Source organism: Penicillium longicatenatum, assembly GCF_028827895.1.
Source record: "Penicillium longicatenatum strain IBT 33135 chromosome Unknown contig_6_segment0_segment0, whole genome shotgun sequence".
NCBI lineage: Eukaryota > Fungi > Ascomycota > Eurotiomycetes > Eurotiales > Aspergillaceae > Penicillium > Penicillium longicatenatum.
This window is the reverse complement of record NW_026643123.1, coordinates 4,431,770-4,455,031: the sequence shown is the minus strand read 5'-3', so window position 1 is coordinate 4,455,031 and position 23,262 is coordinate 4,431,770. Positions and strand designations below refer to the sequence as shown.

At 49.4% G+C, this 23,262-nt stretch overlaps 9 protein-coding genes across 9 annotated transcripts; 5 read left to right on the top strand and 4 right to left on the bottom strand.

The window, feature by feature from the left end:
- Window positions 1–319: 319 nt before the first annotated feature.
- Window positions 320–2,470, top strand: N7484_009853 (uncharacterized protein; the record flags this gene model as incomplete). Its single annotated transcript, XM_057120240.1, has 1 exon — window positions 320–2,470. One exon carries the CDS (start codon window positions 320–322, stop codon window positions 2,468–2,470), a length of 2,151 nt encoding a protein of 716 aa, XP_056969795.1.
- A 616-nt stretch (window positions 2,471–3,086) lies between these two features.
- On the bottom strand, window positions 3,087–3,404 carry N7484_009852 (splicing factor 3B subunit 5 family protein; the record flags this gene model as incomplete). Its single annotated transcript, XM_057120239.1, has 2 exons — window positions 3,087–3,098; window positions 3,162–3,404. 2 exons carry the CDS (start codon window positions 3,402–3,404, stop codon window positions 3,087–3,089), a joined length of 255 nt encoding a protein of 84 aa, XP_056969794.1.
- Window positions 3,405–3,606: 202 nt separating this feature from the next.
- Window positions 3,607–5,280, top strand: N7484_009851 (tRNA-specific adenosine deaminase; the record flags this gene model as incomplete). The annotated part of the gene is made up of 3 exons (XM_057120238.1): window positions 3,607–3,760; window positions 3,824–3,866; window positions 3,918–5,280. The coding sequence occupies 3 exons, from the start codon at window positions 3,607–3,609 to the stop codon at window positions 5,278–5,280; spliced, it is 1,560 nt and encodes a 519-aa protein (XP_056969793.1).
- Window positions 5,281–5,529: 249 nt separating this feature from the next.
- Window positions 5,530–7,145, bottom strand: erg24B (uncharacterized protein; the record flags this gene model as incomplete). The annotated part of the gene is made up of 3 exons (XM_057120237.1): window positions 5,530–6,638; window positions 6,707–7,011; window positions 7,063–7,145. 3 exons carry the CDS (start codon window positions 7,143–7,145, stop codon window positions 5,530–5,532), a joined length of 1,497 nt encoding a protein of 498 aa, XP_056969792.1.
- A 312-nt stretch (window positions 7,146–7,457) lies between these two features.
- N7484_009849 (uncharacterized protein) lies at window positions 7,458–9,122 on the top strand (the record flags this gene model as incomplete). The annotated part of the gene is made up of 4 exons (XM_057120236.1): window positions 7,458–7,828; window positions 7,894–8,193; window positions 8,260–8,386; window positions 8,913–9,122. 4 exons carry the CDS (start codon window positions 7,458–7,460, stop codon window positions 9,120–9,122), a joined length of 1,008 nt encoding a protein of 335 aa, XP_056969791.1.
- A 914-nt stretch (window positions 9,123–10,036) lies between these two features.
- On the bottom strand, window positions 10,037–12,913 carry N7484_009848 (putative C6 transcription factor; the record flags this gene model as incomplete). The annotated part of the gene is made up of 1 exon (XM_057120235.1): window positions 10,037–12,913. The coding sequence occupies one exon, from the start codon at window positions 12,911–12,913 to the stop codon at window positions 10,037–10,039; it is 2,877 nt and encodes a 958-aa protein (XP_056969790.1).
- An 851-nt stretch (window positions 12,914–13,764) lies between these two features.
- N7484_009847 (uncharacterized protein) lies at window positions 13,765–14,628 on the bottom strand (the record flags this gene model as incomplete). The annotated part of the gene is made up of 3 exons (XM_057120234.1): window positions 13,765–13,879; window positions 13,934–14,015; window positions 14,082–14,628. 3 exons carry the CDS (start codon window positions 14,626–14,628, stop codon window positions 13,765–13,767), a joined length of 744 nt encoding a protein of 247 aa, XP_056969789.1.
- A 653-nt stretch (window positions 14,629–15,281) lies between these two features.
- N7484_009846 (bZIP transcription factor) lies at window positions 15,282–15,984 on the top strand (the record flags this gene model as incomplete). The annotated part of the gene is made up of 2 exons (XM_057120233.1): window positions 15,282–15,305; window positions 15,358–15,984. The coding sequence occupies 2 exons, from the start codon at window positions 15,282–15,284 to the stop codon at window positions 15,982–15,984; spliced, it is 651 nt and encodes a 216-aa protein (XP_056969788.1).
- A 3,325-nt stretch (window positions 15,985–19,309) lies between these two features.
- Window positions 19,310–22,240, top strand: N7484_009845 (beta-glucosidase; the record flags this gene model as incomplete). Its single annotated transcript, XM_057120232.1, has 7 exons — window positions 19,310–19,369; window positions 19,434–19,573; window positions 19,623–19,667; window positions 19,729–19,781; window positions 19,840–21,037; window positions 21,091–21,949; window positions 22,007–22,240. 7 exons carry the CDS (start codon window positions 19,310–19,312, stop codon window positions 22,238–22,240), a joined length of 2,589 nt encoding a protein of 862 aa, XP_056969787.1.
- Between the last annotated feature and the right edge of the window lie 1,022 nt (window positions 22,241–23,262).

The window sequence follows — 23,262 nt, the reverse complement described above, 5'->3', positions numbered from 1 at the left end:
TCACCGTCGGTCATCAATGCCAGAAGCCGTGACAACCGAGTCGACGCTCTTACTCTCCACATCAAACAGTGGCAAAAGCTTGTCATTATCTCAAACGCAGTGAATTGACGCTTCCGCGGCCTTGATTATTTCAAACTCATGGTTTGCATCTTATCGGACCTACTCATTTCCCCACTACATGTGTCTTGCATTCTGTTCTCCTCCCCGCATTAATTGACGCCCTACGAGCATTGAAACTCTTGTTCGAAGCACAGCACACCTCATAATCCTGATTACCCTCTCTTCTATACCAATTTGAACGACCCGAGCCACAGTCCCCATGGCCACCTTATATGATGCGCTCGAATGTCTCAAGCCGACAACATGGGGTGCCGTCCCCCAATCCCCCGATGAACTCCGCGAATATGTCCGCAATATCTTCCACCACAGTAGATTGGTAGCGGAATCACTACCCGATCCCCCATCATATGAGACCGAAGGACCCAATGATACGTCTGCACCCCGCGTTATCCCTTCATCAGCTAGAGTCGGAGAAACAGACCCGGATATCATACCTCTGCAAAAGGAATGGGGCAAGCCCATCAAAATGGGTGGGCCGAGAGATAATCCCCTCGGCGTACACGTCTGGAAGCTCTCGGCTAATGATGGAGGCGGCTCATGGTTTGGGAGACGGAGTGTGCACGAGGGTATGTCATTTACACGATGGCAAGAAAAGATGTCGTCGGAGTATGATGAGACTTTGAAGGTCAATCTGAAGAAGATTGAGAAGGGTCAAACCCCCGATAAGAGTATCCGTGGTATTGGAGCCGAACGGAAGGTTGAGGTGGTGGAGGTGAAGGATGAGGATGGATCGGAGATGGCAAAGATCACCGTCTATCATGTTTCGGCGCAGTTCCCGAAGCCCACAGCCCCGCGAGATTTTGTGACGCTGATTATCACATCGAACAATGGCTTGCGGATTGGTGGCACTAAGCAACCTGGTCGGAGCTGGTTGATGATTTCTAAGCCTTGTGATCACCCTGATATACCACATAAGCCGGGGTATACTCGGGGTGTTTATGAGTCTGTTGAACTCATCCGTGAAATTCCCAAGAAAAGCAGCTCCGGAAGTAGCAGTAGCTCTTCCAGTGCAAAGAGTGCGGAGAAGAAGAGCGAGGGCAGTGGAACTACGGATGAATCAACGCAAGGGAATGACCCCGAATCGAACCCGGTTGAATGGATCATGGTTACTAGAAGTGACCCAGGTGGTAGCATTCCTCGATGGATGGTGGACAAAGGCACCCCCAAAAGCGTGGGAGCAGATGCCGCCAAATTTGTTGATTGGGCTATTCAAGAAGACAAGCCCGCAAAACGAGAGAAGAGATCAGAAGGTGGTGATGGAGAACCTAGATCCGGGGAATCCAGAAACGAAGCCGAAGGCGATGGTGAAGAAAGCCAGTCTTCTGATTCAGACTCAGATTCGGATCTCACAGACTCTGACGTCCATTCCCACCACGGATTAATCGCCAGTGTCACAGGCTTGGTCAACTCTAGCCTTGAGAGATACGCACCAGGAGTCCTCGACTACTTCCCACACCATCAAGAGCCGTCCCGTTCTGTCCCAGGCGCATTCGGCACTTCCGACGAGACCACAGACGATACCGAAGTTCGCAGCTCGAAGTCATCCCGCACAAAAGCTTCCCACGATGCGTCGTCGACTACAGAGAAAGAAACTGAACGAGCCTCACTGGCCTCAGGGCACTCCACATCAGCCACACCAATGGTAGAAGAAGTGGTACAAAGCAATATCCCACCAACTGAACTAATGGAAATGAGCAAGAACGGTAAATTAAGCTCCCATGAAAAAGAACTCGCCAAACTAGCCCTCCGCAAGCGCGAAATCGAACGTAAACTCGAGACCGTTCGCTCGGAGCTGGAAACACACACCACCATACAAAGCGGCCTCTTAACTCCTACAAAAAATCACAACGACGTCGACAGCGATACAGGCGTGATGATCAAGCGGGCAGCAGAGAACAGATTCGGAACGCCGAGCAGTTCGACAAGGCAAAGTCACCAACGTAGTGCTAGCAGCGATGGTCAGGAAGCTGTACAAATGCGGACTCCTACGCCTGAACCACTAGCACAAATGCACAAAGTATCTGCGCAGCTTATTACTGAAGAAGGCAAGCTGATGAAGCAGCTTCGCAAGGTTGAAGCTAGTCAGTTGAAAGTTGCTTCGAAGATTCAAGCTAGTCAGCGGAAAGATGCTTCGAAGATCGAGGCTCGACAGCGGAAGGACGCCGAACGCTCGGAGAAGTCTAAGTCGAGATCTGAGGTTGAGGATTTACGACAGGAAGTGAAGGACCTGAAGAAGGAGGTGAGCAACCTGCGTGCTGAGCGCCAAAAGTGGCTTGATATCATTGCTTCTTTGCAAGCGGAGAACACGAAGTTGGTTGCAACGGGGGGTTCGGTGGATGGGTCTACTTGATGGTATATTGGGGTTTATTCAGGGCTTTTGAATGTATATCACGTCTTTTGTTCACTAATTAGCGATGGAGTTGATTATTATGAATTGAGGTGTATTGGCAGATCTAGGAGCTCTTCCTATCCATAAGCTAAAACATTTAGCATGGCGATTGGGTTATTTCAGATACATTCGCTATCCTGCATGTACAGAAGGTTTGAGTTCCTAAAGCATTTTCAGAATTCCAATAAATGTAACACATGAGAAAAGACATGTAATATGATACTCGGACCCCGGTCACAGCTAATATGATGCTTACATGGCCTTGGGGTTCTCCAAGTTCGAGGGTTCATTTGCGCGGTGATAAATTGTCCGGGGATGCGAGACGCTGATTCTCCATGAATGAAACCTCATCTTTAATATGTAATTATTCCACCGGATAGCATATTGGCACGAGCGTATTGAATCTTCGTATGTATGTATTCGAGTCGGGTATCATGTCAAGTCTCTAGGCGCATTTGCAAGTACAGAGTAGGACATGGACATGTAGTTCCGCAACCTTGGAATGGCTCTGGCGTGTCAGGTATCGGGTATGTTTCAGAAATTGAATTGGGTATCTTAAGAAGTCATCTCAAACTTGTTACTCCTGCGTCTAGAATGCAAGCAAGAAACGTCAGTAATCTGCTCTCAAGGGGAGGAAACCAATAGCACGCACCTCCGGAGGGTTGCCAGCGCCCCTGACCATCTTCTCCAGCATAATGACACGGGTCTTCTCCTTGGATTCACCCATTCCAACAGACATGTAGGAAAGAAGCGGGTTGTGACCGACGTAGGACGCGCAGCTGTCGCGGATGATGTTGGAGGTCCACTCGTACTTGGTAGTATCGGCGTGGCCAGTACCGATGTAACGGGCCTGGAGCGCCTCAAGGTTCTGGAGAGTGCGGAGTTTGTCGGCCATTTTGGAGTTGTGGAAATTGTCTGGGTGTGTCGACAAAGTAATCGACGGTCAGGTTTGGAGAAGGTTGAGATAAGTCAATCGGTCATGTGACTATCTATCGAAATCGCAGTTTAGCCCACATCATACATTTTGCGCTCAAGTCGAATTGAACGGTTTGGTCACATTCTCTACGAGCTATTTCTCTCATCATAGATGTGCAGATATGTCTGAACCGCCCTCTACAGCGTCCTTGGCATCTCGAATAGCCTCGTTGGTGCATGCGCATTTCGATGCATTGCCCACACGCAGTAAACCAACTATCTTTCCCGATGGCTCTAGGGAGTGGATTCCAATGACTGGCATTGTAGCTGTCAAAGGTATGTGCCATTTTTTGAAAATAAAATTGTGTCTTGAAATAACAGGCTCTTTGCAATCTATAGGTGAAAATACATCTTCAGAAAGTCTTCATTGCATAACGGTCACGTAAGTTTTACACCACGGGCACGACTGGCATAATCCACTGACTGCTTACAGGAGCGGTGCGAAATGTTTATCAGCATCCCATATCCCACGGTGTCGGGGTCTCGTCCTCCATGATTGCCATGCAGAAATCTTAGCCATCCGCGCCTTCAACTACTGGCTCTTAACAGAATGTCATGACTTAATCACCGAAGAAAAGCTTGAGAATACTAAGCCCTCTCTGTCGCCAATCATTCGGAGGAGAGCATTCCCAAATGACTGCAGTGGCACGTCAAATTCATCAATAGATTGGCCACCTTTTGAGATTCGGCCCGACGTCAAACTATACATGTATTGCACCTGTGCTCCTTGTGGCGATGGAAGCATGGAGCTGTGCATGGCCGCTCAAGACGATGCAACGCCTTGGGAGGTGATACGTGAAACAAATAACACCTCAGAGGCACAGGAAGGCCCTGCTTTGGTGGAAGATAATCTCCTCGACGGTCGAGCTCATTTCTCTCTTCTGGGCGTCGTGCGTCGCAAACCAGCACGCACAGATGCGGAGTCAACGCGCAGTAAATCATGCTCAGATAAGCTCGCTTTGAAACAGGTTTCATCTCTATTATCATGGCAGACCAGTCGGCTGGTTGCCCCAACTCAAAATGCATACCTGGCGGGCCTCGTTCTTCCCGAGGACGAGATCAGTCACATTGCGTGTAAAAGGGCATTCGGTGCGAATGGCCGAATGAAGGCTTTAGAGGGGCGTTCCTGGCCGTCTGATACCCCGGGTCGCATCGGATATCAATTCCGTCCTTTCCAGATTCTTTCTGTGCCTGTTCGGGAAATCGAGGCACTTTGGAAATTTGCGAAGCCGAAATCTATCACTCCAGAAGCTTCAGATGCCGCCATCACGCCAAGGAAGAGCAAACCAGGCAATGTCAGCGCTGTATGGACTTTAGCTCCATCACATTCGCATAGGTGTGCGGTGCTATCAGATGTCGGTAGCAAGCAGTTACCCTCGCTCTTCCGATCCAAGACTGGCTTATATGAAAGCATTATTGGAGGTGTGAAGCAAGGTAACAAGGCATCCTCGCCTCTTCCGCGTGGTGCGTCAGCGCTATCTCGGTCGAAGCTTTGGGCACTCATGTCAAACATCCTTGAGTCAGAAGGCCGCGCACAGGATTCCCAAGACGACAGGGAGCAGTCGGCGAACAAAACCGTCGAGGCCCTTCCAGAAACGTGCCCTCCGCAAGATACTCAAAAGGCAACTACGTACCAAGTCTTGAAACAATCCCCAGACAAGGTATTAGGTCCCCATCAACCTCGCGAAGAAGCAATACGGGATGCCAGAGAGGTTCTCAAAGGGTGGATACGGAATGTAGGAGATGAAGACTGGGGTTTAGATGTCTTGGTTGATCCAAAGAAGCGAAAACGCTGAAACTCACGGACCCTTGGTATAGAACGAGAATTATATCACTAAAGAATAATTGGCTCTGGCCAAAACACAAGAAACTAAATAAGAAGCCATGTTGCTCAAGTCCATGAAACATCACATAAAAAAAAACCATTGTACAGAAATCGAATTTTGTATAAGAGACAAGGCATCAGACCTGCACTAAGCCTGAAGCCCCTTAGACTCTGTTTGTTTCTCACAAAGGAGGGGGGGAAAGCCTGTAGGGTAAATTCTCTAGTAAATGCCGGGAAGAATTCGGCTGCGAACCAGAGAAGTATACCGAGTCCAGTCAGCGCCATACTTCCTCTCACACTTCTCCTCGTCACGCATCTCACGATGAATCAGCAAGACGGCAAAGTATAGCATGTAGAAGTAGGTGAAAATCATTCCCCAGCCGCGAACCTCGGGGGTCTGCACAGCCTGCTTCTGCAGGTGACCACTAGCTGGGTTGATGCTTTCAATGATGGCATAACCGGCAATACCAGTGGGCAGACAGTAGGCCCACGACATGACCCAGTCGCCCAGGTAGTTGATGTGGCGGGCTAGACCCCACCAACCGGAGATCATCAGCTTCGACCCACTGGCAGTCTCGATGAACTTGATGTGCTTGACGCGTGGATCATTGGGGTCAGTGCGGAATCGGTTCTTTTGGTTGTTGGCACCACGGAAGATGGAGTATCCAACGGCAGTAACACCCACAACAAGCGCCATGCCGGACCATCCCAACTGGAGAGGGAAGACGGCAAGATAGCGGCTCTGGATACTGTAGACATGAGGGACCCAGACCACATCGCCAAAGGAAAGCATGAAGCCGAATCCATCCATGATCACATCCATGGTAGTCATGATGGCCGGCTCCATGTAGAGTGAATCCAAGATGTAGAATGCCTGGAAGACGGTGACAAGAATGATCGAATCGGTGACATAGCCGTAGGTGCGGTATTGGTGAGCCACATTGGACAGGTTCAGGATAGTCCATCCGAGCAGACCTGGTCGCATCTCCATGAACACCTTGATATCAATGGTCCGCGATTCTTCGCTGACGAATGGAATAGGCAAACGGATTCGGGGATTGAGTTCGCGACCAATGAAGAAGTCGTAAAGCACATTTCCTGTGTGACCACCGGGGGCCAGTTCGCGCGAGTCAGGATTAGCGCTGCCAGGCTTGGGAACCGAGAAGCTCTTCAGATAGACGAAAATGGCAATAGCGGAAGAGATCAGAAGGTTGGCAGTAATAACCTTCACGTAATTGTCCCACAGGAAGGTCCAGACCACGAAATCCGCTCCATGCATATAGGTACCGGAAGCCAAACCGCCGAGGATGATGAGGGCGGAGGGGAATGCTTTTGAACACAATATTTGTTAGCCTTTTTCTAATAATTTCCGAGTCACGGCTCCGATCCTGCCATACCATTGAATTTATACTTGTGTCGGCCCCCACACGCCAAAGAAACACCTTCCAGGACCTGACCAGGCAACGAAACCTGCAAGAATAGACTAAATGCATAGTAACTCAGGATCCACAGTGTCACATCAAGGTCAAAGAGTCCTGCAATGCCTTCCTTGGGCCAGCCCACTTCACGTTTCAATTGATCGATAGTTAGGGTCGAGGGGTTGAGCAACGAGGGCGCGGGACACCCAGACACGTCATTGCAGACAAAGGTGAAAATGTAGACCAGAATTGGGAGTCCGAACACGATTCCGAATGCACCTAGGCTATGGACATGTCAGCTCAAGCTCTTGCAATTGTCCAGGTTCAGTACGTACGGCCCACCGAATTCATAGCCACGCTGTTCAGGCACAGGCTGTCCTTGCGGCTTGGAAGGCTTAGAGGATTTTTTGGGAGCCATTGCGAGCGTAATAAATCAAGTTCGGCGAATCTGTCTATCCAAACTGGGGGGAAAAAGCCAGCGAATAAATAGGCGCGAATAACAAAGCTGCCTTGTCGATTGAGTTCGCGTACGATGCCGGATCCCGTGCTCCGGTTTCTCCGCAAACGCCAATCATAGCCGCAGCGAAACACCTGATGCTACGTAAGCTCCTGTTTCATTTCGAAAACACCTCTTCACTCCACTCTGAGCTGGACTCATATTCTTCTTTTGAATAGACGTTCCTTTTTTTACACTTTACAAGTCTGAGGCTTGCACCATCTCCCGTCGGCCATGAAACTAACTAGCTCCGCTCATTATTCCCTTCTCTTCTTATCATCCATCCTGGGGCTTTCCTGCGCCGCCAGCTCCTCTCACTTGAACGATGAAGCAACATGTGTGGCGCACTCGCCAACCAGTGGCCTGTATTACGATCTCAATCCGATCTCGCTATCCCCACCGCAAGTGAAGAACGGCAAGAAAGTATCGCAGGAGGATCGGGATGAAAGTTGGCCCGCCAAGGGGCACGACTACCCCGCAAACTTTACGCTGAATGTATGCGCGCCGGTGATTGAGAACTTCACAGATGTGGTTGGCGTGCCATCTTCGCGGTGGCAGAATATCAGCGCGTTCTACGAGCAGCATGGGAAGATATATTCGTTGGGGTAGGCTGATCCCTTGTTGTTTGGAGCTCAGTGTCTCGCATACTGACTGTCTTGGATTCCAATAGCGAACAACGTTCTGATCCCTTTTTCCGTGGTCGCAAACTGGTTCTCAACTATACGAATGGCTCCCCGTGTCCTGATGAATTCAATGGCGCTGCTTCCAATGCTTCCGTCCGAACCAAGTCCACGCTGATGTCCTTCCTCTGTGACCGCGACGCACCGGCAAACCAGGCAACCGCATCTTTCGTCGGCACTATGGACTCCTGTTCCTACTACTTTGAGATTCGCAGCTCTGCTGCCTGTGGTGGCCTTGCGGTTGATCCCAACTCCGGCGGCATGGGACCGGCCGGTGTTTTCGGTGTCATGTAAGCTTCACCTCAAACTGCCTCCTAATTTTCGAGATGGAAAAAATTCCTAACATCTGAATAAAGTATGCTCATTGCTGTTGCCGCCTACTTTATCGGTGGTTGTGCTTATCAACGCACTGTCATGCACCAGCGCGGCTGGCGCCAATGCCCCAACTTCAGTTTGTGGGCTGGAATGCTTGACTTCATTAAGGTATGTCTTTTAGCTTTGGTTCCCTGTCGGTCTCGAAGGGTCAGATATGGCAATGTGGCCTCGCATCAGCACAAAAATTCAAGTTTAGCTGGATTACCCGTTTCGCGCTTGGATTAAGCATACCCCGGCTGGTCTGGATCTTAATCGCATCAAAAGCGCTCGTGTTGGTTGAGTCTGTTCATTGGGAGCCGGTCTCTCCGATTGATTGATGTCTATTCATGCGCGGCGCGTTTCGTTTTCACCGATCAGCTTTTCTCGTATCTGCATTGATCGCAGCATGTACTCTCTTTACGAAGTTGAGGCCAGGTGCCATGATATACATCGCAGACTGTCCAGTCATTTTATTCGGACACAAATTCCCAATTCCTCTACCTGGGGGTCTGAACCTTGGATGCATCCTAGATAGTCACCTAGGTAGTTGATTCATTGGGTACACCGCCACTTTTGCTTCATATCTATGACCAGAGACTCGAATTCAAGGGATTAATTCAGCAAATCATCATGCTAATAATCTCTCCTGAAACAGGACATGTTCATCATCTCCTTCTCATCAATTGGCAACTGCCTTCGTTTGAGACGTTCGCCTTCGAATGGTGGCTACACGCGCCCTGGTTCTGATGACCGTGGTGGCTTCATTGGTGCTATTGGTGGTCGGGGAAGGGGCTCGGGTGGCCGAGGTGATGTGGACGCAGAGAATCGCTTGATAGATCAATTGGACGAGGAGTGGGATGATTAGGTTTCGGTATGGTCGTGTCCATCTTAGGGCAAATTCACGCCTTCGCTCAAGAATTTTGGATCTTACTGTAGCATTAACATTTTCAATTCAATCCAATATTCAATCCAATGAGTTGGAAGGATTTTTGAGGACTGTCAGTTGATCTCCAGCTCCGGGGCCATAATAAGTAGACAAATTTGGACACCTATATATGCGTAAGCAGTGCGAATTATGGGAATCTGAATCGATCAATATATATTTTTCATCCGAACATAGTCTAGTGAAAGTTCATACGTCAATTGACACCCGATTTCGCTAGGCCTAATCTTTTTGTAGTAGAGCATGAAATTCCATGTAAGCAGAAAACTTTCAGGAAAGAATTGTCATCCGAACTTTAGTCGAAGTTGAGAATAGGAATAAATTTGCCCGTTAAGCACCCGGCGCTGCTCACTCAATCGGGAAGAACTAAAATTCAGTTCATCTAACATTAATCTGCCGCTCATTATATGAACTAGCATCATTGGTCTAGTGGTAGAATTCGTCGTTGCCATCGACGAGGCCCGTGTTCGATTCACGGATGATGCAGTCCTCTTCTTTTTGTTCTTTTTTTTTTTTGGTGGAGTTACCTTCAGCTTGTTATCTTAAGGCTAGTGTTAGTGACAAGCGATAAGCCGGTGCTCTCTTTTAATTTGTCCACTGTTAAGAGATTGAAAACTCACGAGTACATTTCGGTAGAGCCTAGATCACTACACAGGGAAATATAGGTACATGCATAGGTCAAGAATATGTACACCTGGGTGAAGGAACAAACCAGGGAGAATACAGAACAAAACACCCGCCATACCAATATCCAAATCAAAATACCTCATTATAAACAATATTAAACACCACATCTCGGTCGTTGAGCGGCCGAAGCCATATCCGTGTGGTTCAATTTACCCATGCCGCGAGGTTTGTCCCAGGTCTGACCCGCCTAGGCCTAGATCATACGCACTTAAGGGTAGATCACCCGTTCCAACAAAGGGAGGTATACCGGGGACATTTACACCAGCACTCGAGCCGGGGACAGGGGCTGGCGCTGGCGCAGGAGGAGGTTGTGAGTTCCGAGCAGGCGGCGGGGGGCCTTGGGCGGCACCGCCGAGCGGGTCCAAGTTGAAAGGCAGGAACCATGCGCTGGGTTGATAAAATTCACCAGTCCCGGAGGGCGCACCTGGATCAAGTTGACCGGTGAAGAGGGAGTGGTCCGTGCCTTGTGCATCAACGCCGTTGACGGGTGGTATAGGCGGATTATTTTGGGGCATGAAGTTTGTGGGATCGAATTCCGAGAACGAGCCGTAGACGAACTGTCGATCAAGCTGATGTAATTGGTCCTGGGGGATGTTGAAGTCAAATTGATTAAATGACAAGGCCCGATTTGGTGGGTACATGGACGGCTGGGGGAATGCGCTTCCTGGGATACCCGGGGTATTTCCCATGGTCACCTCCATCTGTGATGGGGATGTTTGATCCACGCCCGAGCTGTCGGAGAGTTTGCTATTTTTGCGCGAACGTACTTTGCGAGGAAGAGCGGGTTGCGGCGTTGGTGACAGGCTGGCGAAGAAATCCTCGACACTCTGCAGGTCCGGCTTCTGGCCCATAACAGCATCGTCACCCGTCTCTTTATGTCGCGTATCCGGGTCCTCCCAGTGTAACCTGGAGACACCGTGGGGGTATTTAGAAAACCAGTCGCCGTATTGGAACATCGGAGCCAATGAGGTACCATTGTGTGTAGCCACAGATCCCTTGATGGCCACATCGGCGAATTGTCGATACCGGTCTTTGGCACTTTCGACCATATAGTGGAACATTCCCCAGTACTTCTTCATCTTATTGAGATATCGATATGTATGTCGAAGATTCTCCTTTGAACGAGCCTCGAGTTGCACATTCTTCGAAAATATGCCCCAGATATGAACAGTACTAGCCGTGTATGCACAGTAGCCAGCAAAGGGAACCGTGAGCGGATAGGCTGAGGCCCGGTCAAACAGTACAGAAATATGATGAGCAGCCTCAACTGCTGCTCGACCTGCATTGCTAAGGAACGGTTTCGGCATGTCTCTGGGTGGCCGCCCTCCAGGAGATAGAGGAATTGCAAACTGATTGAGGAACAGCATGTTCTGGTGAATAATAATGTGGAGGAACAAAAACTGGTTTGCTATTTTTTCCGCAGCATGGATCTGGAGATTCTCATAGGTAAAAGTGAGAGGTCCTGGAAGTGATGAAGAAAATTCCTCAATTTGCCGTTTCAGTAGCGTGTATCCGGACTCCGGATGCCACAGGGGATGTGTATCTTTCCTTTTTCCACCGAGATTTAGATAGTCAACAAGACGACCCCAAATGACGATGGCACGTATAATGTACGCTGACACTCCCATGTTATCCTTGGCATTGGACAATTCACCGGAGTTTTCGGGTGTGGGATTCAGGATGTCCCCGTCCAAGTCTTCTGTAGGGCCAGGTATCTCCATTTGAAAGTGGGTTTCCTTGATAGGTAATTGGATATGTAGGAACTTCTCATTCCCAATAGGTGGTCGCTGACTTCCTGAGGAGTTATAGCGATCCATCAAGTAACATGCCCACATTGTCCTTCGGCGAATCTCTCGGTCAGTGAAGCTCAACTGTGAATTGCTGTTGCCCTGTCCGAGTAATGGATCGCTTTCGAGCTCTTGGTGAAGCTGCAGGGCGTATGCCATTCGCAAAGCCTGCCCACCAAACGACCAACTTCTTCCACCATGGCATGTTCCAAACTCGTGAAGGCCCAGAAGTAGAAAGACGGTGAGAATTGTGATATTCGGCTCATCGTGTCGGCTGAGCGCAATCGCTGCAGCCGGATTGGCCCAGTTCTCACCGCGTAGAAACGGTGGTTCTGAATTAAGTTGGGGGTGCGTCGAGAATCGAGCCGAGACCGCACAGACCGCGAGAATCAAGACTGGGGGAACGGTGCCAGCTTTGAGCCTCCGCATAAAGCTCGGCTTGTGTAAGAGTAGATATGATTGTCCATAGACGCAGTCAAAAAAGACCTCAGCCAGGTGCTCCTGTATCTCCAGCGAAGGCAAGAATTCCGCCCCCTCGGTCAGAAGTCCGGATCCATCCGAGGACTTGATTTCGCGATTCATCGGGAGAGTCTCATGCGGCGGGCGGCGGTCTTCTCGAGTCCATTCATCCATTTCCGCAGAGAAAGCCTCATCCGCGCTTCGTTTCTTCTGTTGTTTTGAAAGCTGCCCTTGCGCTGAGGGTTTGACGACCGACCTACCGATCGAGGCCATGTCTCTCGCCTCATCTTTGGGAATCGTCTTGATCACGCGATCTTCCATTCTTTTCAATCGCTTGTCCAACATGGCCATGTAATCCGTCCGCGGCGCAGCTTTTCGCGTGGTGACCTTATATACGCAAGGTATCCTTGAGCGCGTGCAGTGCTTGCACGCCGGTTTCTCCCCCGAGCAACGGATCTTCTTGCGACGACATGCGATACAGGCCAGCGGTAACCGCTTCCGCTCCTTGCCAGCTTTAGTTTTCATTTCGCTCCACATGGGTCTGTCGTCCTTATCGACAGTTGCAGAATTTATGTCTCGGGTAGTAGCATCCAGGTGGCTGTCTAGCGCACCGTCGGGACCCGTCGCGGGGTCAGCTGTCTGTGTGCTACCGGGATCGCGGGAGCTTGCATGGCTTTGAGTATCAAAATCGTCAAGAAAAGCGGTGGGATCCTCCTGGTTCAAGCCAAAGCCAGCACCAGAGGTCTTCAATGGCGATTCGTCGGAGTCGGGATGGCTCATGACGGGTGCGGGTACCCCAGGACCCAGACCCGAAGCATCGTTCGGCGTAGAAGAACGGGAGAAAAAGGAGAAAGCCCCAGCCGGAGGCGCAGGCAAGGCCAATAGGAGGGTATTAAAATAGGTCTCGAATTTGGGCTGCTAGCAAGCGGGAGTCGAGGGTCTGGGGGAGAGAGGAGAACGAAAGAATATGGGGAAAGGTTTAGCGGCGACGGGCGGCTTGGCACGAAGTCTCTCCCACTGGCAGCGCTTTCAATTAATATTACGAGCTCAAAGCGCTTTTTTTTTCTTCGTTGAAACCACCAATGAACGAGCCTCAATTTCAGCCACAAGGATTTGCGAGATTAAAAATGTGTGAAAAAGAAGCAAAGAGAAAAGAAAGAAACTGGAGCCACGCAGTGCCTTAACGTTACATGCCTCCATCCGGACTCGGTAATGCACTTTTATCCGTTGAATTGTAGATCTTCAATAATTACTGCTGACCATCAATCACTATTCTAAGTCAGGCAAATTGTTCCACAAGGTACTTTCACACGGTTCTGTACTGTACTTAGTGCGATGCCTAAGTGGTCCACCCTCGGCCCGAAATATAGGGCAATCGATCTTGATATTCATGTCGATTTTTCAGGCTTCTGTACATCCTTTAAACACAGGGTTCTTAACATGTAGAACTGAGCAAATGAATTTCATTATAAGCACCCATAATTCCTTACAGTCACATCCTTATACAGACAGGTAAGGATTCTAACATAACCATAGTTGTTCGTCATCTGCTTCTGTTCAATTGCAATCCGATCGAGTCATAGTGCACATGCAGACTCCTTCTTTTTCATACTCAAAGTTGGCTTCAATTCCTATGAGGATTTGGGACGTCCCACACGACCACGAGGGCTCGCCTGTTCCAACGAAGTGAGAATCTCGCCTCCAAGAGAGTAGATGCTATAGGTGGGGAAGACAATCCACAGGCCACTATTGGACACACTATTAGCCATAGGCTTCACACAGATATGTCCTGGAACTTACTTGGGAAGAATCCACAACACAATCAGAGTCAAAGCATCATTGTGGCCAATGTTATCAAAGCCTGAGAAGAATTCATTCAACCCTGTGTATATTAGCATGGTTCAAGAACCGGGGCGTATTTTTTTTCCGAGGACCACGGCAAGCTTACAATAGAGAACGGTTTTGCTGAGAGTCATAACAGACGCAGTATACGCGACCATGAGCGCGATTGCGCCCGTCCGGCCAGCCACAACTTTGTCGCCGGTCAACAACCAAACCAAGCCTTTCTTCTGCGTCGATGCGCCGCGACCACTCACGACCGTTGCGCCATGGTGGTATACGATGAATAGGTAGTAGAGGTAGCCTAGAGTTTCAACGACGTTTAGCGCAGTTTGCGCAGCGGTGAAACCATTGCGCGCATTGAATGCGGGCCAGCCGTATATATAGTCGATTTTTCCATATAGCGCATATGGGGTCCAGAGGGGAGAGTGCAAGCGGCCACCGGGCATACTATGCGGTCGCAACAACACATAGCTAGCATCCCATATGACCAGCGGCACAGAGAAGACAAGCCAGAGGGTCAAGGCGACCGACGGTGTATGGACCCATTTGCGCGAATTGCCGGTAGTGGTGGGCGCAGGTGACGACTTGGCCAGTTCCTTCGCGGCGCGCGTGGGTGATGGGAATTCCTTAGGATGATGTCGCGTGGAGACCATGGTGGGTAATGGGCTTTGAAATATTGGGACCAAATCGCAAGTGTATAGAGTATAGTCGCGCGATCGTGAATAGTACGAGATAGGGGAGAAAAGCTCATGCGATATGGGGAGAGTGTTCGCGTGAGAGGTAAATAGGAAGCTAACTATTTTGCTTTAGTGCGAGAGAAATGCTGGGGAATGCCACAGTTCGCCGCGACTGACGTCCAGTGACGTCGTTGCCCCCGAGGACGTTCGTTTGCGGGCAACTGTGCAGCACAGCTGGTTTCGGGCCAAGATCCAAGATTTGCACCAAACTGCTGGGGACTTAATTTTCCTTAATGAATTATTGTCCGCATAGTAGGTAGTATACCTCGATTCACGATCAAATGATCTTTACCCCGCGACAGGGCTCGTGCATTCCGGGGTCGACCCAATCGGCTGAATTCACCCCTTATTCTGGGGAAATCACATCCCTGTTGAAACTAGAGTTACTTCTAGTCCTTGACCTGTTGCGAAACATTGTGGACAACAATTGGTGGGAAGAGAATCAGGATTAAGCTTGTGTTCCATTTTAATGGCACCTGAAGTCTCGGGCATCAAAAGCGGCCCAAAGCAGTATAGTCGATTTTAAACTCTAACCAGATTCTTCACTGTCAGACGTTATCACCTCAAAGATGGATGCTGAAGATAATCACAAGGTCTGTCCACATTCCTTCCGGTCCGTTGAATGAAATCTGACCTTGGGTCGAGAACTTGGAACGGCTGGCCCGTGTGCGTGAGAATCAGCGTAAAAGCCGTGCGAGAAAGCAAGAGCATGTCCGCGAACTCGAACAGCAACTGGCAATCTACAAAGAGCAATCACAACATAGAGACATAGAAGATCGATTGGCCATCCAGAAATTAGAGGCAGAAAACCAGAATCTCAAAACTCTGTTAGGCTCGTTGGGGGTGTCCGGGGATTTGATCCAGCAATATGTTACTTTGGCCGGCCAAGGCACAGTGGTGGATCGCAAAGTCGCAATACCTGCAACTCCCCGACCAAACGAAGAAGTGGCTTTCATATCACGTTGCAATAAGGTCGCTTCGCAGCGATCCATACCACCAGGAGAAAAATGGTTGCCACCGGAGGGCTCAACTCCGTCTCTTTGCAACTGCCCAGCGGAGCAAGCGGATCAATGGTCATCTGAACAAGACGTGTTGAACACGACTCTTTGTGCGATCGCAGAAGATCTCATTGTTCAGTGCAATGCACGAGGTACCGATATAGAAGAGCTTCGACGGAGGCTCTGCTCGGGGTTTACAAAAGGACAGCCCGGCGATGGCTGCCGTGTTCAAAACAATGTCTTGTTTCAAGTACTGGATGAGATTAGTAATTGAATAATTCAATAAATAATATTTACCAATTATCAAAAAATCTCATATGTTGAGTGTGCCCAATAAAGCCGCTCACTAGAGAGGGGTCCGAAATTTCCCTTTGAAATTTGGTCCCACCTGGGAAGTGTTATGTATGATGTTTCCTAAAGCAAAACCCATTGGCGTGAGAAATATCAAGACGAGGAGGAAGCGTTTGGAATTCCTCAACTGTTCAAAATCAGATGCGTGGTCTTCCGTGGTGCTTCGTCCTAGTGTACGGACCACCAATTAAGTCGAGGTTGAGACATGGAAATTAACACCTGCATCGTGAATTTACCTTTATGGAACCATAAATCCACAACTTTTCATCAAGAACAGCCCGGGTGGTCTAGTGGTATGATTCGCGCTTAGGGCAGCAACTCCTAAGCACTCCTGCGCGAGGTCCCGTGTTCGATCCACGGCTCGGGCCTGTTATCTTTTTTTTTCTTTTGTTTTGCGTCAATATTTTTTTTCGCCTTCTACGCGGTTAATGGGGAGAAAAGTGGAGCACCAACCAGGGCACGGCAAGCCCATCAGGAAACCTGCCTGTGTCGCTGCTGGTACGTAAGCTATAAGCTACCTCTTAGTCAACTACCCCGAAAGCTCCGAAGCTTCACATAAAGACTATCAGTGTCCGCCATATCAAATATCTTGGACTCCAAGGGTACATATTGGATCATCAAGTGACGAGGATAATTTGGAAGGGATATTGGGAAACATGAAATGACTGCAGTTACCACTATATCTTTGGAGCTCCTATTTTCAGGTGTTGTGAGAGTGTATCATCTGGGTAGAGATAAGTCCAATCCTGAGATCTTTGATGCTGAGAGATAGTGGCATGATGGAATAATAACTCTCCTCCTTTAACTGGTATAGAAGGATAGCAAGCTTACTTCGTAAGTGCCCGGGCAGAAATTTGGTCTGTGGAACTCTTTAATCATTTAATGCGTAGTCATCGACGGAAGGGACCACTTCATCTTATAAATGTTTGTTTTCCCGCCCAACAAACATGACCTCGCCCAATAACACGGTTCCAACTTACATAGAATAGAAATTCTGTTACAGCTACATAGTCCAAGACTGAACCCAAAGGCCCCGCAAATCAAAAAAGAATGGCTTATGGCCACAATATGAGCATAGCTCTTAATTCATTGAAAGCCCGCTTCCAATATTGCCGAATAAAGTTTTCGAGGCATCTCTTGGAGTGGAGCAATTCACCGACTATTAGCCGTGAAGAAGGCAAATATGTCTTTGCATCGCTATGGACTTTGGTACGTTAGATTAAAAGACACAAATGAGTAGGGATCGGCTTTGATCCCTACCCTCGTACTATATACCGTACATTAATTCCGTCCACGGTTCGAGATAGAAATTCGGTGCCCAGGTGGATATTGGATAATAAAATCTCTAACAACACGCCTTCCTAGAATATGCACTCCACAAAATTGTGAGCCCGTGCACTTGTGAAATATTTGGGGCTTCTCCACCCTGTCCGAGTAAAAATCTCGGCCCGGACAAGTGCCGACAGAACAAGGGAATATGACGTCGAAGCAATCGCTGTTTTAATGTGATAATGGCACGTCAAAATTAATCCTAGCATATTAGGCGCAACTAATCATAGGGTCAAATTCGAGGTTACCGCTCGATGAGGAGCCTCTCCATCGTGAGCGGACGTGGGGTAACTAAACAATGGGAAGAGAAGTCCGCACCAAAGTCAATCCCAAACGAAGAGAACCGCATCAGAAGTGGAAGGTGGTAAACAGTAAGCTGTGAAGTAACAATCAGACGGCATTGTGACTCGGTAGAGCAAAAGAAATCGGACCAGCCCGACATAAGCACGGCACGGGCCCGGGAGGACCCCAGGCCGGGGTCGGCTGACTTCATAGCGCAGGACGCAAAACACCTTGGGCGTCGCCAAGAGAAAACACCACGTTGAAGTGACCCCTCTAATGTTCGTATTATAGTGTTCTCTACGGAATAGTAACGTCATGAATTATCATTTGCGAATGGTAATGTATACTTCTTATGAACCCCGCCAAAATACTTGTCCGGAGTGCATATGACCTGGGGGACTGGACCCCACATAACACACCCCGGCCGCACTAGTCCCCACAGATTCCCCGGAGACTTGATCTCAATGAATTGGAAAATAATATTCCTTTTTCAATCAACACTTTACGCTTAACAGCATACTGGATTTCCAACTCCTGTGTTAAGCATATATAGGGACTATAATATATACAGTGGTACCATGGTTGAAAACCCCTTTAGTGTCCAAGGGTACCTGCCCAGGTGTTAGCTACGCCGCCACGCTGTAAATGCACGCCACCATGCCAACACCCCCACGCAGAGGTAGTAGTAAGAATATCTTTTGTTGGCTTGCACTGCTTCAAGACCCAGTGGAAACCTATCTGTAATGGCCTGAGGGATTTCCCTCATTTGGCAACATGAGTGAAGATCAATAGCGGAAATCACCAACTTGTGCCGAAATTTATTTCAAATGGACTGACCGAAGCCCGGATCGGAATTTCTCTTGTGTTAGCGGGCGAGAGCCTTGTCTATCTGGAATGCAACGGAGAATTACCCCGCTGTCATACCACAAAGAACATTCCTGGAAGGCTTGAAAAGAGGCGGGGAATTAGCGGAGCCCAGCAAGCCGCCAAGCAGTAAGTGGCATGGTAGCAATGGAATGCACCCGAAGTTTAAGCGGCAAGCCCATTCCCCGGCACACTCGGCATCGGAACTTGGGCAAGACTGTTTGATCTTGTATTGGAAAGTATTAGGATAGAATCAGATCTGACCATGATTGATTGGGATTGTCACTCCGCCTACAAAGAAGGGATTGTCCTATCCCTTGATTGGTATTGGGCCAATGCAGGGTCCATACTTGAGCGTCTCCTCGCGTGTCCAGCCACTCGCATTACTTTCTCCCTTTCCCAGGGACAAATCGAGGATGTTTGATCAACAAATCATTGAAGTTAACGCGATCGTGTGTGCCAAGCAAAAAACAAAACCCAAACATCGTATTACGCCCTTAGTACCCTGACTCCAACTATTTGTCGATCCTTACTGGTTTCTCCACGCTTCCCAGCTCCCCCCGTCTTGGAATTCAAGTGGAGCACCTACGCCATACCGTGATTCCCCTGTCCCTGTAAATAATCCACAATTTAGCATTTAAATAGTCGCCAGTCCCTCAGCGCTTCTGGAGAAGCTCGTGCTTGTCAATCTCTTCAACCTTCCCTCGCTTGGCGATTTAGTACCCTCAAGAGATCTGGGTTCCTGAATCTACCTTGCTCATCTACTAGCAACCATGAAGTTTGGGTTGCTGGAAGCAGGCCTTTTGGGCGCTGCCTCGGTGGCTAGTGCTAAGGTTGGACTACGATACGAAGCTGGTGCGATGCGTGTTGGATGAAAGACTAACGACAACGCGATAGGAATTGGCGTATTCCCCTCCCTTCTATCCTTCTCCATGGATGACCGGCCAAGGCGAGTGGGCAGAGGCTCACAGACGCGCTGTCGAATTCGTGTCCAACTTAACATTGGCTGAGAAGGTCAATCTGACCACTGGTGCTGGGTACGTTGCGAATACAACCGTGTGATGCCGATGAAACTGACAGCACCAGATGGGAACAGGAACGATGTGTCGGAGAGACTGGAGGTATTCCGAGGTAAGACGCGAGTAGCAGTCAGCGATGCGCGAGAGCGGAAATAATTGACACGATTGTTAAGACTAGGAATGTGGGGCATGTGCATGCAAGACTCGCCTCTAGGTATTCGTGATAGTACGTGGAGCGGATGATTCGGCAACGTGAACATCAAGAACTGACTCATAACGAACAGGTGATTACAACTCGGGTTTCTCCGCTGGTATCAATGTTGCCGCGACTTTTGACAAGAGGCTGGCTTACGCCCGTGGTATGGCCATGGGTGAGGAGCATCGAGACAAGGGTGTCGATGTCCAGCTGGGACCCGTTGCTGGTCCTTTGGGCAAGAACCCCGATGGTGGCCGTGTTTGGGAAGGATTCTCCCCCGATCCCGTTCTCACTGGTGTGATGATGGCTGAAACCATCAAGGGAATGCAAGATGCTGGTATCATTGCTTGTGCCAAGCATTATATTGGAAATGAGCAGGAGCATTTCCGCCAGGCCGGCGAGGCTCAGGGATACGGATATAACATTACGGAGAGTGTGAGCGCTAACATTGATGACACTACGATGCACGAACTTTACCTCTGGCCCTTCGTTGATGCCGTGCGTGCTGGCGTGGGATCCATCATGTGCTCCTACAATCAGATCAACAACAGCTACGGTTGCTCCAACAGTTACACCTTGAACAAGCTGCTGAAGGGTGAGCTTGGTTTCCAGGGCTTCGTCATGAGTGATTGGGGTGCCCACCACAGTGGTGTTGGTGATGCTCTTGCTGGTCTGGACATGTCCATGCCCGGTGACGTTATCCTGGGTAGCCCCTACTCATTCTGGGGTACTAACCTGACCATCTCCGTGCTGAACGGTACTATCCCTGAATGGCGCATTGATGATATGGCAACCCGTATCATGGCGGCCTACTACAAGGTTGGCCGTGACCGTGTCCGTACTCCTCCCAACTTCAGCTCCTGGACTCGCGATGAGTACGGTTACGAGCACTTCATGGTGAGCGAGAACTTCGTCAAGCTCAATGAGCGCGTCAACGTGCAGCGTGACCACGCCAATGTTATCCGCAAGATTGGTGCCGACAGCACTGTGCTACTGAAGAACAATGGTGGTTTGCCCCTGACTCACGAGGAGAGATTTGTCGGCATCCTAGGTGAGGATGCGGGCTCCAACCCTGCTGGTGCCAACGGCTGCTCTGACCGTGGCTGTGACGATGGTACTTTGGCCATGGGCTGGGGCAGTGGAACTGCCAACTTCCCTTACCTTGTCACTCCCGAGCAGGCTATTCAGAACGAGATTCTGAACTACGGTAACGGTCAGAGCAATGTCTTCTCTGTGACCGATAATGGAAATATTGAACAAATTGCTGCCATCGCTGCCCAGGCCAGGTTAGTAGCTCCAGTATCCTGTTGCATACTGTCGCTTACTTGTTTCACTTTAGTGTTTCCCTGGTGTTTGTCAATGCTGACTCTGGTGAGGGTTTCATCAACGTTGATGGCAACGAGGGTGACCGCAAGAACATGACCCTCTGGAAGAATGGTGAAGCAGTTATCAAGGCTGCCTCAGAGAACTGCAACAACACTGTTGTCATCATGCACACTCCAAGTGCCGTTTTAATTGACGACTGGTACACAAACCCCAACATCACTGCTATCCTTTGGGCTGGTCTGCCTGGCCAGGAGAGCGGACGAAGCTTGGTGGATATCCTCTACGGCCGCGTCAACCCCGGAGCCAAGACTCCCTTCACCTGGGGCAAGACCCGCAAGGACTACGGTCCCTCTATCCTGACCGAGCCCAACAATGGCATCGGTGCTCCTCAGTCCGATTTTACCGACGGTGTCTTCATCGATTACCGCAACTTCGACAAGAATGGTGTGGAGCCAGTCTACGAGTTTGGCTTTGGTCTGAGTTACACCGACTTTGAATTCTCCGATTTGGAGGTCAAGGCGTTGAATGCCGATAAGTACGTCAAGACTACTGGTTGGTCCAAAGCTGCTCCCGTTCTGGGCAAGGTTGGCCCTGTCTCGGAGTACCTCTTCCCCAAGGGCATCAAGCGTGTTACTCAGTACCTTTATCCCTGGTTGAACTCCACCAACCTAAAGGAGTCATCCGGTGACCCCTACTACGGAGAGAAGACCTCGAAGTACGTCCCCGCTGGAGCTACCAACGGATCCGCTCAGCCTCTTCTGCCCGCTAGCGGTCCCAGCGGTGGTAACTCAGGTCTCTTTGAGGACTTGGTCCAGGTCACTGCCACTATTACCAACGTCGGCTCCGTGACCGGTGATGAAGTTCCCCAGCTCGTGAGTTTCCCCCAAAACCAACACCCGCTTCAATTTGGAATCTAACCGTTGATTTAGTATGTCTCCCTTGGCGGTGCCAATGACCCACCAAAGGTTCTGCGCGCCTTCGACCGTGTCACTATCGCCCCCGGCCAGAAGGTCCAATGGACCACCACCCTGACCCGCCGTGATCTCTCCAGCTGGGATGTCGCAGCCCAGAACTGGGTTGTCACTAAGACTCCCAAGAAGGTGTATGTCGGCAACTCGTCTCGCAAGTTGCCTCTTTCGGCCAACTTGCCTTCTGTTCACTGAGAGCAGAGCCTGTATACATTCGGGGACGAAGACTAGTTCAAATATCTGTTTCTTGACTTGTATAGACAGAAATACTGCTTTTTGCATATAGTTTTAATGGCACATTTTCGCCTTTTGTTCGAATTGATGAACTAGCCATGGTGTGATTCCAGACTGTATCTCACTGACCACTATGTACAGCTAGAGTCATGGCCCTCAATGATAATGTAGATGAGTGCAGAGTTTAGGAGTCATGGGGGAAAAATGCTTAGAAGGAGCAAATGCAATGATCTGGATGAAGAATCAAAAAAGGGTTCTAGGAACCAAGGTATGTCAAAATTTCAAAGGCGTCGAAGGGGAAGAGGAAGGGGGGAGCGAGCTCTCATACTGTACGCTCTGGAGTTGAGAGTGTAAATGCTCGAGATGGAATGGGTGTTGGCAATCAATCTCCAGAGTTATGAATTCTAAAATGGTATTCTCATAAACCTTGGATCGGAATTGTGCCAATATTGAATCACCTGGCAACGAAGGAGAATAGTGACATTCCTCCTCACTCCATCACCTGGGCTGATCCAGCTTCTGGAGGTGGGAAGAAATCACTGTGTAGTCTTCCAATCTTATTAGTTTTCGTCTTGTTCGGTAACACAATCACGCAAATTAATTTGATCTCACGCGGGAAGTAAGGGTGCGACAAATTGTTGTGATGATTGGTCTGCGATAGTTAGAGCTGGCGCATGATTGGACATGCCATTATAACGGCTTCGTTTGAGCTCATTGTTAGAGCTAGAAGAGCTCGATTGAAGATCATTCTGAATTGGGCTAGGAATGAATTGAATGAACAGAAGGAAGTGGTAGTGGACAAGATCAGACCTGAGGGTCAAGGCAGGAGAAATCTGCCACTTGACCGCCTTTTCATACTCAGCAATCTAAAATTCAGGGCACAGCCGGGCGCAGGTTAAAACTTACAGGGCGTTCCTAACATCCTTTGCCACGGCTAAATGACTATGTTTGAACAGGGGTGAAACGTGGCTGTACGGGCTGTC